The 18,325-nt window shown below is 47.4% G+C and overlaps 1 protein-coding gene and 1 pseudogene across 1 annotated transcript; one reads left to right on the top strand and one right to left on the bottom strand.

Annotated features, from left to right (window-relative positions):
- Nucleotides 1-2,023: 2,023 nt before the first annotated feature.
- CEACAM18 (CEA cell adhesion molecule 18) lies at nucleotides 2,024-17,890 on the top strand. The gene is made up of 10 exons (XM_070770233.1): nucleotides 2,024-2,075; nucleotides 3,281-3,637; nucleotides 5,606-5,875; nucleotides 7,518-7,793; nucleotides 8,262-8,312; nucleotides 9,254-9,389; nucleotides 16,279-16,328; nucleotides 16,564-16,785; nucleotides 17,052-17,099; nucleotides 17,817-17,890. Exons 1-10 carry the CDS (start codon nucleotides 2,024-2,026, stop codon nucleotides 17,888-17,890), a joined length of 1,536 nt encoding a protein of 511 aa, XP_070626334.1.
- On the bottom strand, nucleotides 17,867-18,239 carry LOC109571929 (small nuclear ribonucleoprotein Sm D1 pseudogene; annotated as a pseudogene).
- Between the last annotated feature and the right edge of the window lie 86 nt (nucleotides 18,240-18,325).

Here is an 18,325-nt window from a genome sequence, read left to right as displayed (position 1 = left end):
TGTATTAGCTGATGGATATGGATAAAATTTTACAGTTTGTATGACTGTCTCCACGTTTTACATACGTATGTATGCATGATGTACATATAGTAAATATGCAGATCTGTGCAAAAATTGAGTAAAATGATAATTATCAGCAGTTCTGTCTCAGTTTCCTTCTTTGCACTTTACTGTATATTCTGAGTGCGGTTTTTTTCATCACAAAGTGTATAATTTGTTCTCATAGTTAGAAAAGACAACCCAATACTTTGGCAGAAACCAACACAATTCTGCAAAGCAATTATCCTTCAGTTAAAAAAAATATTTTAAAAAAATCTGAAAAAAAGAGAAAATATAACCCAATAAATTTAAAATATCATGAAGTTAGTTCAGACCCCATAATGCCATTTCTGAAACTTTTTTCTGAACTTTCTTCATGGGTGTGTCCAAAAATATATAAGCAAATTTGTTCATCACCATGGCAGTTAGAATGAAAGGAAGGAAAGGGGAACAAGGAGGGAGGGAGGAAGAAAGAGATTAGCTAAATCTCCAACAGAGTTTCCCAGCCCATCCTGGTCCTTCTTATGAGACAGAGAGGTTCCAGTTCAGCCTTTAACAACCATGGAGTTACAAGCTACCTGGCTGGAAGCAACATTTGAAGGAAGATCAGAATCTTCTTTCAAATCTGAGGCTGATTGTGATAGTCCTGAATAGGTTCATCAGGTTTTTCTGTGCAAGCCTGAATTTTGTCCAATGAACAGGCTTTGGAAAAACCCTAGAAAGCACATGATAAAGTCATCTAGTGATTGCCCAACCCTGATTGTACAATAAATCAGTTGGCTGGTCTCTGGGTTCCTAGAGACCTCTCAGGCGTTTCCCAGTTAGTGGCTTTCACTCTGGTGCTGGAGTCACTGGCAAATCTTCACTGATAAGCATATGAACTAACTGATAAGTTGGAGAAACCAGGGTGATAAGTTAGTCTGACTCTATTAAAGGGTGTCCACTTGAAGCAAAACACAGAGCATCTAAGTTTTATTCAGGGTCTTCCTGAGGACTGTAGCCTGGGAGACAGCTCTGAGGAATGGCTCCAAAAAGGAAGGGGAGAAGCCAGTGTGTATTTGAATTTGGGGGCTGGGAAAAATGTGTCATCAAGCATACATCTTGGTAACTGATCACAGCTCATCACAAAGAACAGATATACCAAGTTAATGATTTTAGTGCTTTTTTTTTTTTTTTTTGCATATGACTGATGCAGAATTCCTCTTGCCTGGAGAATCCCATGGATGGAGGAGCCTGGAAGGCTTCAGTCCATGGTGTCACTGAGGGTCGGACACGGCTGAGCAACTTCACTTTCACTTTTCCCTTTCATGCATCGGAGAAGGAAATGGCAACCCACTCCAGTGTTCTTTCCTGGAGATTCCCAGGGACAGGGGAGCCTGGCGGGCTGCCATCTTATGTGGTAGCACAGGGTGGGACACGACTGAAGCAACTTAGCAGCAGCAGATGCAGAAGTCATCAGTCAGAATTTATGAAATTCATCACCAGAAGAATTCATGAAATTCTTCCTGAGTCATGCATATGGGGGCCCGATTATCCAAATCACAGAGTGCTTCATCCTGTTTTTTCATCCCGAAATCCTCTCAGGGTTCACTGTTGCTGGGAGATTGAAGCAGGTAGTGACTGAACCCTTGTACAACCAGGTGATGAGTGAGCTGTTTGTTCTCTTTTTGTTCTCAGGTGGTCCAATTCAGTTTTAAGAAAAGTCAGTTGGGGATATCAAAAATTCCTCATAATGATTATTGACATTCTAAATTGCCATGGGTCCAAGGTCCTTCCTTGTGGGTATCAAGTCCTAAAGATAATCACCCACCCAGCAGAATGTCTTTTCCCCAGCTCCTCCCACCTTGCAGTTCAGAGTCCATCCCTGAGCAGGAAGTGGGTGGAGACCACGTCTGGGGCCTGAGAGGACACAGGTCTGTAAAAGGGTAGAGGAGGTGGCTGGGTCCCTGGAAAGATCCCTCCAGCAGGAGGACCGGAGCAGCTCATGGACCTTTCCAGACCCAGGTGCAGACTCTGGAGGGAACTGGTCCTTGTGGGTAAGACAGTGGGGCTAGCAGGATGCAGGTGGGGTAGAAGGGAGTGACCCAGGACCCTCAGCAGAACTCTCATGAACTCACACACCTGGGCACGGCTTGCCCAAGACACACACACACACACGCACACACAGAGGTAGCATTCCTCTCTACCCACCACAAGGCATGATGAAATTGAACCCCAACACACAATTCCCAGCAAGCACTTCCTCTGGGTTCACCTCCTCTGCCCTGATTCCCTCACTGCCTCTCTGGCAGGACCCCTCCCAATCCTTCACTTTCCCCCAAAACACTATGCTTCCTCCTGATACTGACCACTCTCATGTTGCCCTGGTGGCCACATATACTGTCCTTCAAAACCTCTAGGGCCCACACCTGGAGCCCTGGAGCAGGGGGTCTCAGCTGTCTTTGCCTCCTCCGTGGAGGCAAGGCTTAGGGTTCCTATAGCAGCAGACACCTGCCCCCCACTTAGGAGATAACAGATACACACCCCCATTGGTGTTTGCACCACTAATCCTAAGTGGTAAATTAAAGACAGTGTAGATCCTCTTGGGGGAGTTTAATCCCCCCAGATAACCATTCTGAGCCCTGCTGCTGGGCTCCACCCTGATCTCTGGGGAGCTGGGGACACAGAAGTGAGTCAACAAGGAAGATGGACATGGGGAGGAGAAAGCAGAGATCAGGGTGCTAGAAGTGAGGAAGAGTATGTGTGGTGGGTCAAGAAGAGCTATGTGTGTGACTGGGGCACACAGTCTGGATGCTGTGTCTTCTGATGAATGAACGAAGGTGGTAAAGTAGGGTAGCTGTGACTCAAAAAGAGCCTACCTTGGGTCCTAGAGACCAGTTCTCTCTATATGTTTCACAAGCTATGCTAAGGGTTGAACCTATAGTGAGAGCACTGGGGAGCCATGGAAGATACATGAACAGAGGGAGAGCAGGGTCACCTATGAGGCTTCACAAGGATCCACAAAACTGACCTGTGAGGATGGGCTGGAGTTCAGGGAGGAGGCCAGCCTGGAACAGGACGATAAAAGAATGGACCAGGGCAGGGGCTGAGGTGACGGAGAGCGGGGGAACAGGCTGCCAAGTCCTTCAGGAGCTAGAAGCCCTTGACCCATTTTCCAAGGTCTCTGTGGATCATGATCTGCGGTGTAAACCTGTGTGCATGTATGTATGTGTGTGTGCCTTTTTCTGTTTGTCTTCCTCAGCCAGTCTGCTGGCCTGTGGGATCCGCCAGGCTTCCAGCCAAATCTACATCACCCCGGATTCACTCATCGGAGTGGAAAGATATTCGAGCTCACTGGCCATCGAGAACGCCCCTGAAGATGTTCAGGAATACAGCTGGCACCGAGGTGCAAATGACACTGAGGAAAATCTGATTATCAGCTACAATGCCACATCTCATTCCAGGCGGGATGGGCCCATGTACAGCGGCCGGGAAAGTGTGTCCATTAGAGGTACCCTGAGGATATGGAGGTCACAGTTAAATGACACGGGGAACTACACAGTGAGGGTGGACACCATCAATGACACCCAGAGAGCAACTGGCTGGCTCGAGATTCTAGGTGAGTTAGCAGCGGCCCCACCACCCAACTGCAGCTGAGTTTAGGGAACGGTGTCCCTTGAAGCTCACACTGTCCTGTCTCCACCCACCTCCAGATGACACTGGGAACCTTGGTGGATGGTAGCCCAGCTTCTCCCCAGAAATGGGACCCTCACTACCTTCAAGGGCTCCAGGTTCCCTCTCAGTGTATTAGTTATCTCCTGCTGTGTGACAAATAGCCTCAAACTTAGTAGCTTAAAAGAACACCGCTTCTGTGAGTCAGAAGTTCTGATGTGGCTCAGCCATTTCCAGCGCTGAGACTCACAGGGTGTTGGCTGGGGCTGTGTTCTCACATGTGACTCTGTCTACAGGATTTCACATCCTGGCTCTTTGCCTCTTCAAGGCCAACAAAAATTTCTCTGTCTAGAGAGGAGTCTAATACAACAAAGCTTATGCTGGAAGTAACAGACAGCCCATCACCTTAGCCATATTCAATAGGCTACAACAAAGTCAGGAGCTCCACTCGCATTGAGGGGATGGGATTATAGAGGCGTTATACCATGGAGTGGAGATCATGGGGCCATCTTGGAATTCTGTCTACTCCAGTGAGATCCTGGTGCTCCACAGGGCTAGGGCAGGACAGTGTGGATTTTGAAGGCTGGGAGAACTTAGTTCCCCTCTGACTCTTTATATACCATGTCACTTTTTTTTTTTCTTCTTTTTTTTTTTTTTCTTATCCTTTATTTCTCATGTGTTCCCCATCCTGAACCCTCCTCCCTCCTCCCTCCCCATACCATCCCTCTGGGTCGTCCCAGTGCACCAGCCCCAAGCATCCAGCATCGTGCATTGAACCTGGACTGGCATCTCGTTTCATACATGACATTTCACATGTTTCAATGCCATTCTCCCAAATCTTCCCACCCTCTCCCTCTCCCACAGAGTCCATAAGCCTGTTCTATACATCAGTGTCTCTTTTGCTGTCTCGTATACAGGGTTATCGTTACCATCTTTCTAAATTCCATATATATGCATTAGTATACTGTATTGGTGTTTTTCCTTCTGGCTTACTTCACTCTGTATAATAGGCTCCAGTTTCATCCACCTCATTAGAACTGATTCAAATGTATTCTTTTTAATGGCTGAGTAATACTCCATTGTGTATATGTACCACAGCTTTCTTATCCATTCATCTGCTGATGGACATCTAGGTTGCTTCCATGTCCTGGCTATTATAAACAGTGCTGCGATGAACATTGGGGTACACATGTCTCTTTCCCTTCTGGTTTCCTCAATGTGTATGCCCAGCAGTGGGATTGCTGGATCATAAGGTAGTTCTATTTCCAGTTTTTTAAGGAATCTCCACACTGTTCTCCATAGTGGCTGTACTAGTTTGCATTCCCACCAACAGTGTAAGAGGGTTCCCTTTTCTCCACACCCTCTCCAGCATTTATTATTTGTAGACTTTTGGATCGCAGCCATTCTGACCATGTCACTTTTTGAGCTTCGGTTTTCTCATGTGTAAAATGGCAGTATTATCCATTGCTGTGGTCTGTCTTAAGGTTAGAGGCAGAAATTTGTAAAAAGAATGGGAAAAGTTAATGGGAGGAATCGTTATGGAGAACAAACACTGTCAGTTACTTTGAGTTCTATCTGCACTTCCTTTGATGGGGGTGTCCTGGTTTGGGGGTTCAGAAGCAACCATCAGGCCACTGGACAATAGTAAGAATTCACGGTTATTGTAATGGAGCCATAGAGATGGCTCAGAGCATTGGAAGACAGGTCAGTAGAGAACCCTCATTTCGACTGCCTCGTGCCCACTCCTGCTTCTCTGTCCCTCTCAGCCCCAGGGATGCTCTCTTGCCAGGATCCTAGATCCTATCTTAGAATTCTGGGCTTCTCCCCTCAACATAGCCTGAAACCCCCGTTGAAGAGGAACAGAGTGTGGGGAGACAGATCCAACCCCTAACCTTCTCCTCCCTGCTTCACCCAGAGTTGGAAATCCCGCAAATCTCGGTCAACACCACCTCCGTCGTAGATGGCGAGGATGCGGTGGCTGCCACTTGCTACACCAATGACAGCCACGTCCAGTGGTATGTGAATCATGCACCGGTGTCCAGCAATTACCGGATGACCATCTCCCCGGACAACAAGACCCTCGTCATCCGAATGTTCAGCCGCTTCGACTCACCACTTCAGTGCGGGATAGAAATTCTCCCAGAGCTCATTCAGAAAAGTGACCTCGTCTATGTGACAGTGGCCTGTGAGTGTTCTGGGGTCGTGAGAGTGAAGCTGTGGTGGGGCTCTGGGTTTTCCCACAGCATAGCAATAAAACCGGCAGAACTGGAGAGAGCAACATGAGCCGCCTTGCAGACAGCTGCCCTGGGTTCAAATCCCAGGTTTGACTATTTAACCCTTAGGCTTCAGAACCCTACTGGCTGCTCAGAACCCTGGTCTCCACTCAGTTTAAAATGGGGGCCCTAATCCCTACCTCTCAGATTAGAAATAGTGTCAATTTGTGACACCTGTCCCTTGTGTCATGAGGGGACTGCTTACAACCAATTGTTTGAAACATCATTTTATTGATTTGTTTTTGGCTGTGCTGGGTCTTCACTGCTTCGTGCAGGCTTTTCTGTAGTTGCATCGAGCAGGCGCTGCTCTTTGCTGTGGTAGCTTCTCCTGTTGCTGAACACGAGCTCTAGGGTGGGTGGGCATCAGTAGTTGCTGCTCCCGGGCTCTAGAGTGCAGGCTCAAGAGTTATGGGCTCGGGCTTAATTGCTCTGAGGCTTGTGGGATCCTCCCTGATCGGGGATGGACCCCACGTCTCCTGCATTGGCAGGTGGATTCTTTACCACTGAGCCACCAGGGAAGCCCCTACAACCATTTCTTAAAACAACATTTCATTTCTTAATTTTTCAAAACCCAACTGTTCACGAGTCTTCAAATTCAGCTCACTGATCATTTTATTCAGTTCTTCTAAATTTAATAAAATCATGTTCACTTTTGCTGTTACTGGGATGGGACTGATCATACTCCTTTAAAGAGTTTGGTTTTCAAGCTAAATTATGCATTTTATAGACACTCTGTTAAAGTCCTCTGCTGCCCATCAACGCAAGTTGGTATCCCACTAAGACCTGCTCAAATTCTCAAACAAGTCTTGTAAATCCAAGACACTGAACTTAGAAAGGCAGTGAAACTCAGATTCTTTGAAACCTTCCAGGACTGTTCACACTGATTCAACTCTTTCATCTCTAAGTCTAGCGTCATCATCACATTTAAATCTGGAACCACTCTTGCAGTGTCTCAGATTCCCTAAACCGAGAGCTGTGGACAAAGGGGTCATCATTTCTGACCTTCCCACACTGCTCACTGGCCAGAGGTTCGGAACCAAAGCCAAAGACACGGGGGCTGCGAGTGTTCAGGGAAATTCCTCCCAGGTCATAAGGGTACTTGCCTGGTCCTTTTGTAGGTCAACAGGGGACTCGTGAATCCCTAAACCTCTCCTCTGAGCCTCGTTATCCTCAGGCATGAAATGGATCAAGAGTGGCTGTGGTCACATGGGTTGGGTGGGAATTAAGTGAGTGTGTGAATGTGTGACATGTTTAAAACAGTGCCGGGAGTGCAGTAGGTGTGATGCCTGCTTCTACTTTTACTTTTCTATTTTATTATGAAGTGAAGGGCAGCCAGGGAGCTGGGCTGCAGTACCTCTTGGCAACAGAAGATGCTACGGTTACTGTCATTGTCGTTGGCTCAGCTGCTCTGGCTGGGATGGGTCTGGGAGTCTGCTTGGGGTACAGAGTGGGGGCATCTGGGGGCTGGGGAGGACTTCGTGTGGACTGAGAGAAGGAGTCGGGACCCTCGGGTGTCAGAAGCATGGTTCCAGGGGTCCTGCTCTGTCTCTGCAGATGGGCCCTACAGTCTGCAGCTCAGGAGCAGTCCCACTGACTTCAGTGGCATCCTGTCTGCTGAGATTGGCTCCCAGGTGGAGATGGAGTGCATCTCCTATTCCAGACCAGAATCCAAGTACCGCTGGATCCACAATGGCTCCCTCCTGAGCTTCTCAGAGAAGAACATCACCCTCCCAAGTCTGACCTGGGACCAGATGGGCAGATACAGGTGCATCGCAGAGAACTCCGCCACCCAGCTGACCTTGTACGATGAAGTCCACATCCAGGCACTCTGTGAGTGCAGGAGAGGCCTGTCGCTCTCTCCAAATCTCCCCACTTCTATGCCTCTGCCTGGGGGATGCCTGTCATCAGAAATGTCCTCTTCACCGTGTGGTGCCATGCTCACAATAGTCAGATGAAGTCCCCTCAACCTCCCAAGTCCAAGTCCAAACTGCCTCCTTTATGAAGCCCCCAGAGTCCTCAGGTTAGAGTTGGAGTGAATTCCAGGGATGTGGGATCAGCCAACACTGACTAAGCATTTACTCTAGCAGCTACCTTTCTAACCTGGGTGATTCTAAGCTGGGTGACCCTCCAGTCTCCTTACAGAGAAAGTGACCATTATTAGCATCACCTTCACTCTACCAGTGAGCAAATCGAGCCACAGAGAGTTTGGGCACTTTGTTCAAGGCTCCAGTTCTCATGGGCAGAGGATGCAGGATTCAAACCCTAGCCGTCTGACCTCACAGCCTCTGCCCTCCACAGATCCGCGGGGCTGCTCTGAGATAAGGAAGTGGGAACACGCCAGGGGAGGTGGTACGGGGGACGTGGGGAGCTGTCCATGGTGTGGCCTCTGGAGCAGGTTAGGAAGGAGTCTGCACGTAGGGGAGGCACCTATTCAGGAACCCCATGTCCAACCCTCTACACTATGGAGAGAGATGGACAGGCTTGGGGAGAGAGTAGGCATGCAGGGCCGTGAAGAGCAGGAGCTCTGGAGCCTAGTGACCTGAGATCAAATCCCAGCTCTGCCACTGTCCCTCTGCATGAACAGGGGCAGCAGCGTCACCTCTCTGAGCCCCAGTTTTCCCCTTTGCAGTTTGGTAGTGAGGGTTCTAGTCGATGGGGTTGCTGCATAAGAGAAATCAGTCGGCACGAGAAGCCGTCAGCCTGGCTCAGAATGACATGAGTGGACATCGAGTAGGGGCTGGAGACATTTATTTCAGTTACCTCTCACTATTTACTAAGGATCGAACAGACACAACTTTTGTGTATGAATGATGCTTCAATTCATGCCATTTGACATCCATTGGACTATTAAACTTCAGAAGGTCAGAGAGAGGCTGGACAAGCACTTTGATAATCATTTGTCCCCAATTTTTAACACGGTACCTGGCATACAGTTGGAGCTCAGTGAATGAATCCCTGTGGAATGAGTTTATGACCCCAGGATCCAGCACACCCTGCCCTGCTGCCCTCCGTCCCCTTACTTGGGCTCATGCTTTTCCAGAGCACTTCTCACTACCTGTGATGAAGTGGGATGTTTCTTTGCTTAATTGCTGACTGCTCCACTTCCCAGCTAGAATGTCAGCCCCATCAAATCAAGAAGTTTCTTTTGTTCACTGCTGAGCCCCTAAACACATGGAACAGTGCTTCGCACATAGAAGAAGGTGCTGAGAAATCATCAAAGAGCAGATGTGTGAGCATACAAAGGGATGAGCGAATGGTGCTCTTGACCTCTATGCATCTTCTCCTCCTAGGGCGCCGGCCTGTTGTCAGCAGAAGTTTCACCATCTCAGGCTCCTTGTTGGTGTTTCTCATCATATTCACAGTTCTGGGCTTCACCCACTTCCTTATGGTCCTGATCCGTGCCCTGTTCAGACATTACTCTACCAGGTAGGTACCTATTGCATTGGACCCAGGGTGGGACACTGGCCGGGGGCTCAAACTCAAGGGACAGTACATCCTTGAGAGGGAAGGCAGAGCCAGAATGGGGAAGGGACCAACCAGGAACTGAGTATTCAGGGATCATCTGGGCAAACAAATAGATAACAAGGACATGAGGCTCCATCTGCTCACCGGTAAAGTAGAGATGATGAAAGGACTGATGCTAAAGCTGAAGCTCCAATACTTTGGTCTCCTGAGGCAAAGAGCCGACTCATTGGAAAAGACCCTGATGCTGGGGAAGATTGAGGGCAGGAGGAGAAGGGGGAGACAGAGGATGAGGTGGTTGCATAGCATCACCAACTAGGTGGACATGAGTTTGAGTAAACTCCAGGATATAGTGAAGGACAGGGGGGCCTGGCGTGCTGCAGTCCATGGGATCGCAAAGAGTCAGACACAACGTAGCGACTAAACAGCAACAATAACAACAAAGTGGAGGTGATGCTGATAACAATCACTTACTCTGTGCGGAGACTGGTAGTGTCACCCAGGTTACAGTGCTTGGCGCTGGCATGGAGGAAGTGCTCAGAAAATGTGAGCTCTCCTTATTGCCCCGGAATTTACCCCAACTCTGATCTTAGGACTCTAGGGGCTTCATAAAAAGAGGCAGTTTAGACTTGAACCTAGGAAGTTGTGTGACTTTGGGCAAGTGACTGCCCAGGAACCTCTGCAAACACCTGTTCTTTCAGCCACAAAATATGTCTTATGTATCTGTTTGGTGAGTTCAGGACAATTTCTATACATGATCTACCATAGTGCCTGGCATAAAACAGGTGTGAAATTCATCATCATCAATAATCAAGCCAGGTAGTACCTATATCTTTTCCAGGAACACCCTGTCTGTTTTCCCTCTCCCCTGCCCCACAGCATTGCTCTCTAGCGACCTTAAGACCTCAGAAATATTAAACTGTGTAAATGTTGGAGACACTCATTGTAAGGGGTAAGCCCCCAGATTCCTTATCTCTCTTAGGAGTACGGGGCCTTGGAAAGAAGAAGCTGACCCCTCATCTACCCAGGACTCTCAGTTTCCTATGAATCCCAGATCTGACTTCTTCCCTAATTTCTCTCCATAGGGCAAATTGGTCTATATGACTGTCTGCCTCAGACCTGGAGAATAAAACCGGACAAGCAAGGAGGTGAGGCGGGAGTGAGAGTCCCCATAGGGATGGGCTAGGCTGGAAGGGGCCCAGGGACTTCCTGGAGGGGACAGTCAAGCAAGGGACTCGGGCCAGTCCCGCTGGGACTGGAGGTGGAGGCTCCCAGAGAACGTCTACAGTCTGCTCCTAGGACTGGGTGGTGGGATGCTGGGGAACCCCAGGAGCACATGGACACTGACCATTCCATCTGCCAATCAGAACCAGCCAATGGGATGCAGACTGGGGCGGGGCATGCGCGGAGCTCGGAGTTCTAATTCCCACGCCTCTTCCCCGCCAGTAAATTGGATTTCAACTTCTCTACTCCCTTAACCAGACCCGGTGGGATCATTAGAGAGGCTGCAAAGATGCCCCATCTCAGCATCGCCAGTGACAGAGAGTTGGAACCACAGCGCATGTCGGATGAATGTCATGGTTAGAAACTGCTGGGCAACGAGACTCACTGGTGTGCGAAATGTTCACAACTTGATGCCGAGTTAGAAACGCACAGTACAGACCTGCATCTGATAAGACCATGTTGTGAAAAGTATAGATTAGTTAACTGATATAGGTACAATATTACAGTATGTGTACACACACACACACATATGCTATATATATCCAGTGAGATGGTTGGATGGCATCGTCGACTCAATGGACATGAGTTTGCACAAACTCCGAGAGATAGTGAAAGACGGGACCCTGGTGTGCTGCAGTCCATGGCGCAAAGAGTGGGACATGACTTAGCAAGTGAACAACGATGACAATATCCACATATAGATATACCATATGTATCTCCATATATATAAAAATATCTGTGCACAAATTGTAGAAACTGTTAACTCTTAATGGTGCTATCTAAATTTCCCTTTTTGCACTTTACCGTATGCTCTGAAGTGGTTTTTTTTTTTTTTTTTCCTTCTCAAAGTGTATACGTTGTTTTCATATTTAACATAAGAACCAATAAAATTAAAACAACATACGGTTTATTGAGACCTCATAATGCCATTTCTGGAACTTCTTCTTGAGCTCTCTTCATGCACGTGTCCAAAAATATCGAAGCAAATTTGCTCATTCCCATAACAGAATAGAAAGAAGGGAGGGAGGGGAAAGAAAAAGATCTCCTGGCCATATCTATGGGAGTGTGGAGGCCCAGCCAAGCCTTTGTGGTTGTCGCTGCTCTCAGGAAATACCTGACTGTTTGAAGGTATTTCAAACAGTGAAATATGAAGCAGTTAGGGCCATTTCTGGACACAAGGCAGTCTCCTGGGCCCATTGCTTAAGACCTCTTGTTCCGTCTTGGGGTCCTCTAGCCTTCGTCTCCTCATCTGCATCTGCCTGTCCCCAAGTCACTAGGTCATTCACTGCTGTTTCTTCAGTAAAAATCAAAAGTCCTCATGGGAGATTATTTTGTGCAAACACATGGCCAAGGGGTCTGCTGGTTGCCTGACCCAACAACAGCCCATGAGGAAGAGACCCTCAGAACCCTGGAGGGGCGTGAGTCCCAATGCTGCCCTGAGTAGCTGGGTGACCCCGAGGCAGCTGCCTAACCTCTCTGAGCCTGGTTCCTCATCTCCATAACCTGAGAGACACTTTGCATTCCTTAGGATCCTTCAGCACACCTGGCACAGAGCCTCACACCAGCCAGGTGCTTGGCAAAGGTCCCAGGAAGCCATATGTGTATCTGATCGTTTTTTAGAAGAAAGCTACTGTCAGACTCCACCACCCAGCTGGGACCCAGCAAGGGCACAGACGACCTTCCACACCCCAGTTCATTCCCCAGCTTGATTCAGAAGTGACAATGCTTCTGGGAACTTTGAATTAATGCCTGGTCTCAACTGGGGAGTGGGAGGTAGTTATAAATTCTGCTGTTCAAACCCAGAAGGCATCCTGGGTGGGGCTGGACAGTGGCCAAGCCACGTCAGGTAAACAGGGACCTTCCTCTGGGAGGAGCGATGAGGTTTTTTTTTTCATCCTGAGTGCAGGAAGGGAGAAGGAAAAGAGTGAGTGGGGCTTTCTGTCTGTCACTGCCTGGATCCACCCACCGGGCACAGGTCATTCCAGGATTGCAGCTGAGCGGCTCAGAAAAAGCTGGGAGGGTTGTTATGAAGAGTGATTCAGGAGGAGGAGGCAACAGGGATCCCAGTCCTTGTTAGGAGAGAATTGGGACTGTGAGCTGCCATGAGAAATTCTTCCGGATGTAAATTGTCAAGCTTTGAGATGGAAACCTCTTCCCCTGTGCCAGGCTCCCAGCTCCCTCCCCTGTGGAGTCCTATTGGAAAGAAGTGCCTGCTATTGCATCTTGGTGCTATGTCTGTATGCTCTCCCTACACATCCCAAACCCTTTTTTGTGGCCTCTGTGCTCGATTATTTAACCACCATTGTTGTTGTTTAGTCACTAAGTCGTGTCCAACACTTTTGCACCCCCATGGACCGCAGCCTGTCATATCTATGCATTAAGATGCATTAGATTCGCAAGTATTTCCAAAAATTGCTTGATGTGAATAATAAAAAACTAAACACATCCCTCATAGGCTTCCCTCATAGCTCAGTCGGTAAAGAATCTGCCTGTGTGCGATGCATGAGACCCTGGTTCGATTTTTGGGTTGGGAAGATCCGCTGGAGAAGGAAAAGGCTACCCACTTCAGTATTCTGGCCTGGAGAATTCCATGGACTATACAGTCCATGGGGTCGCAAAGAGTCGGGCACGACTGAGCGACTTTCACTTTCACGATACAGACTTCCCTGTAGCTCAAACAGTAAAGAATCTGCCTGCAATGCAGAAGACCGGGATTTGTTCCCTGGGTTGGGAAATTCCTCTGGAGAAGGGAATGGTAATCCATTCCAGTATTCTTGCTTGGAGAGTTCCATGGACAGAGAAACCTGGTGAGCTACAGAGTCTGTGAGGTCACAAAGAGTTGGACACAACTGAGCGACTAACACAAACACATCCCAAGTTAACCATTGCGTATTCCCATTGACAGAGATGGGCACGTGTTCTACGTCTGTATCTAAACCTATATCTCCATAAAAAAAGTCAAATCACTCTATTGTACACTTGAAACTGATATAAGATTGGAAGTCAATTGTGTGTGCTCAGTTGTGTCCGACTCTTTGTAGCCCCGAGGACAGTAGTCCACCAGGCTCCTCTGTCCACGGAATTTTCCAGGCAAGAATACTGGAGGGGGTTGGCATTTCCTTCTCCAGTGGATCCCGTTTTGTTAGAACTCTTCACTATGACTCATCCGTCTCGGGTGGCCCTGAGCTATGGCTCAAAGCTTCATTGAGTTATGCAAGCCCCTTCACCAGGACAAGGCTGTGATCCATGAAGGAGGAATTTCTGATACTGCACATTAATTTTACCTATTCCTGAGCTTCATATCAATGGAATTATAAGGTATGTATTCTTTTGCATCTGGTTTCTTTCATTCAACATGTATTCAAAATTCATTCTCGTTACATGTGTTGTTGTTGTTGTTTTTGAGGACTAGTATTCCATTGTATGGATATACCATACTTTGGTTATCCATTCTCTTCTAGTATTTGGGTTATTTCCACATTTAGGCCGTTATAAATAACGCTGCTATACACAGTCACATATAAGTGTTCGTGTGGATATTTGCTTTTATTCTTCCAGAGTAAATTTCTAGGAGTAGAATTGCTGGGTCACAGGATGGATGCATTATGCGTAACTGTACACAAAACTGCCACATCATCTTCCAAAGCAGTTGCACTATTTACATTCCACCCCAGAAATGTGTGGCTTCCAGGTGGTGCAGTTGTCAAGAACCCTCCTGCCAAGGCAGGAAATGCGGGTTCAATCCCTGGTTTGGGAAGATCTCAGGAGTAGGAAATGGCAACCTACTCCAATGTTCTTGCTTGGAAAATTCCACAGCCAGAGGAACCTTGTGGGCTACAGTCCATGGGGTCACAGAGAGTCTGACACGACTGAGAGTCTGAGCACACTCAGAAATGTACAAGAGTTCCAGCTCCTCCACATCCCCTCTAACATTTGGTATGCTTAGGTTTTAAAACTTTAGCCACTATAACAGTTGTGATAGAACATCTATTGTGATTACAATTTTCATTTCTCTGGCATCTTTTCAGCACTTTTTCATGTGTCATTTGGATCTCTTCTCTTACAAAAATATATATATATATATTTTCCCAATTTAAAAATTAGGTTGTCATCAGTGTAAAAAGTAAAATTCAACTGAGCAGATTTAAATATCTAATTAGATATTTGCTTATTCATGAATCAGGCAACATCTCACTGAACAAGTAGAAAGATGTACAAAATGGAAGTCTTTTATATCGGAAGGGTGCAGGGACCAGGGAAGAATGAATTACTTCATCTTTCTTTGGGAGATAGAGATCTATATGGAACATCATCTCACTAGTGCTGACCAGAAAATTACAAACGGACTGGTTAAAGGTCACATCCTTGGGAGGCTGAAATCGCAATTAGGTTAGGTAATAAGTGTTGTTTGCTGATATGGGGCTTAGCAAGTATGACTCCATTTGGGGCCCAACTTCTTTTTTGAAAACATTGGTTCATCAACTAGTAAGAATTCTTTATATATAAGTTCAACCTGTCTTTCAGGGATCTCTTGATAGATAGAAGATATAGATAGATAGATATGATTTTCTCCTACCTTATAGCTTCCCTTTTATATTATTAATTCTGTCTTTGATGAACAGAAGGGTTTAATGAAGTCTAATTTATGTATTTTTATGCTTAGTATTTTGGATGTCCTTTAAGAATTCTTTGCACATCCATAGATATTTTTCTAAGTTTTCTTCTAGAGTAATGCTGTCCAAAAGAAATAGAATGCAAGCCATGTATGTAATTTTAAAAGTCTTAATAGCCACCATAGAAAAACAACTTGGTGAAATTACTTTTAAATTTTATTTATTTATTATTTTTGGCTACACTGAGTCTTCGTTGCTGCATGCAGGCTTTTTCTAGTTGCGGTGAGCGGGGCTACTCTTCTCTGCTCTGCGTAGGATTCTTATTGTGGTGGCTTCTCTTGTTGCAAAGCATGGGTTCTAGGGTGCAGGGGCTTTTGTAGTGGTGGCTCGAGGGCTCTAGAGACTCAGGAGTTACGGTGCATGGGTTTAGTTGTCCCATGGCATGTAGGATCTTGGTTTCCCGAGTGGAAATCTTAGTTTCCCGAGGGATCAAACCCATGTCCCCAGCATTGGCAGGAGGACTCTTAACCACTGGACCACCAAGGAAATCCAAAATTACTTTAAATTGTATTATATTTAACCCACCATATCAAAAATATTTAAACATGGCATTGCCAACTGAAAAAAATTCACAACGTGAGAGTTGTGAGTTAAGCTTTATTCAGGGCAAAATGAGGACTATAGCTCTGGAGACAGCCTTTCTAGGTCTAAGAAACTGCTCCAAAGAGATAGGGCAAAAGGTCAGTATATATGTAACTTAGGAACATGCAAGCAAGCTTTTTTTTTTTTTTTTTTTGCCACTTCATTTATTTTTTTAATTAATCACATATTTTTTTGAAGAAGGTTTCTGCTTGCCTTGTGAAGGTTACTGCTAGTCACGAGGAGCAGACATCACCAGGAAGGAATTGAATGCTTTTCTAGACATAAGGAGATGCATGAATTGGGCTCATAAAATCATCTCCTGAAAATATCTAACTGTCTGAAGACCTGTCCTGCCAGTTTTTCCCACAACACAGATACCTCATTCCTGATCTCCACCCTGAACTCTCTTCAGGGGGTAACAAAGGTCAGCAGCTACAGCGGCTCAGGATTTGATCTTTGTCGAGGTAGATGGCAAGTGCCAATTTGTAGGGGACAAAATCAATATTATAAAGTATGAATGAGACTCTCCTTCAGAAATGGGGCTTGGGGTAAAGCAGGAGGGGGGCCCAAGGGAGGTGATGGACCAAAGCCTGAGGTTGTCTGGGGGTCACACCTCGAACCCCGCTTTTAATCCTTCTATCTCCCCATCTCCTCACCAGCCCTAAACCACACACCCCACATTCTTATTTCTGAGACGCTGGAGCCCGGCTGCCCCGGGAACCTGACCTGCTCTATGCCCTGGGTCTGTGAGGTGGGCACACCCCCCATCGTCTCCTGGACATCAGTTGCTGCCACCTCCCTGGGCCCCAGGACCCCCCTCTCATTGGTGTTCACCCCATGGCACCAAGCTCCCCTGTCAGGTGACCTCACCTGGAGCCGAAGTGAGTGCAGGGAGGATCGTCCACCTCAATGTGTCCTGTGAGAGCTGGGCCAGGACGCCCGGGTCCCTGACAGGGTCCAGAGGGCAGCCCTTACCCATAACCGGGGGTCACAGGCCTCGAACACAGGTCCCAGAATTTGGCCTGGGAGGGGGTCAGGAGGATCCCTGCCCCATCCTTTCCCCATTTATGCAGCTCCTGAGGACACAGGGCCCACGTCCACTGAGGCCTCACTACTGACACGGGTCCCCCATGTCTCTCTGTCACAGACTTTCCACTGAACTTGACCGTGACCATTGTCCAGGAAAATGGCACAGGTAGGAAGGAGACCTCTCCCAGGCTGTGGGAAAGGGCTGCTTCCAGCCCAGGGCCCCACCTCAGTGATCCGAGACCCTCTTATGGATGAACCCAGTAGTCCCTCCCCCTTCTCTGCCCCCATGACCACTGTACCATCCACGAAACAGAATGCTGACGGCCCCTCGGAATCTCCTTCTTGTTTCTCCTCCCCACTGCACACCCACTTCCCTCAATAAGCCCCAAGTGGAAAAAAAGGGAAAGTGTTAGCTCAGCCATGTCCAACTCTTTCCCACCCCATGGACTGTAGCCCACCAGGCTCTTCTGTCCATGGGATTCTCCAGGCGAGAATACTGGAGTGGGTTGCCATGCCCTTTTCCAGGGGTTCTTCCCGACCCAGGGATCGAACCAACATCTCCTGCATTGCAGGCAGATTCTTTACCTGATTTCTGAGCCACTAGGAAAGCCCCAATAAGCCCCTAGCCTCACTTTAATGCCAACTGGTTCCTTGCTTTTCTCTGTAGTTTTATAATCTGAGCATGCTGCCTTTGGTACTAAGCTTTGCACTTGTTTGTCTTTGTGTGTGTGTGTGTGTGTTACATTTATGTTTATTAAAAACTGCTACAAACAAACAAAGCCTGTACAAAAAACTTGAACATCCACCCCTGTGAAACAGCAAGCTCCAGCAACATTATCGCTTAGGACTTCACATTCCTCATTCCTCTGCCTTGGCCTCATAGTCTTCCTCTGTCATGTATCTGTCTTCCTGCCCCACTACTTTGAAATAGTAGTCTTGAGAGACATTATCGCCTAGGACCCCCTCTTCCTCTGCCTCGGCCTCGGCCACATCCTCTTCCTCGGCCTCAGCCTCTTCCTGCAACAGCTTCCCTTTTCTTAGACTTCACCTTTGGTTCCTCATCCACGAGTAGTGTATCCAGAGGTAAGCTGTCTGGCAGAATAAAATACCGAATGCTATTTCCTCGAATACTCAGTGGTTCCAGCTGTACAGGTTCTCTGTTCTTCAGGGTCATTTTCACTGCTCTAAGATGTGTATTCATACTGACATCTACACCTGTGATTATTCCATGGACCTGTGTTCCATTCTTTAATTCGATGGTTACAGTTTCGTGACTCAATTTTATAAAAAACCTCACGCGCTTCATCCTAGCGGTGCCGCCACCCTTTTGGCCTGATAGTACAGGAAATCCGACCACCGAGAGCCAAGGTTGGGCGTATGAATGGCTGGAAA

This window comes from Bos indicus, chromosome 18, assembly GCF_029378745.1.
Source record: "Bos indicus isolate NIAB-ARS_2022 breed Sahiwal x Tharparkar chromosome 18, NIAB-ARS_B.indTharparkar_mat_pri_1.0, whole genome shotgun sequence".
Lineage (NCBI taxonomy): Eukaryota > Metazoa > Chordata > Mammalia > Artiodactyla > Bovidae > Bos > Bos indicus.
Note: the sequence above shows the minus strand (reverse complement) of the source record. Positions and strands in the feature narration are given on the sequence as shown.

Bases quoted from the DNA above. Each gene is read 5' to 3' on its own strand.
- CEACAM18 (XM_070770233.1), top strand. From the start codon at position 2,024: ATGGACCTTTCCAGACCCAGGTGCAGACTCTGGAGGGAACTGGTCCTT. The intron at 16,329-16,563 runs GTCAGCAGCTAC...TCTCCTCACCAG, and splicing joins CTCTTCAGGGGGTAACAAAG to CCCTAAACCACACACCCCAC. The intron at 16,786-17,051 runs GTGAGTGCAGGG...TCTCTGTCACAG, and splicing joins TGACCTCACCTGGAGCCGAA to ACTTTCCACTGAACTTGACC.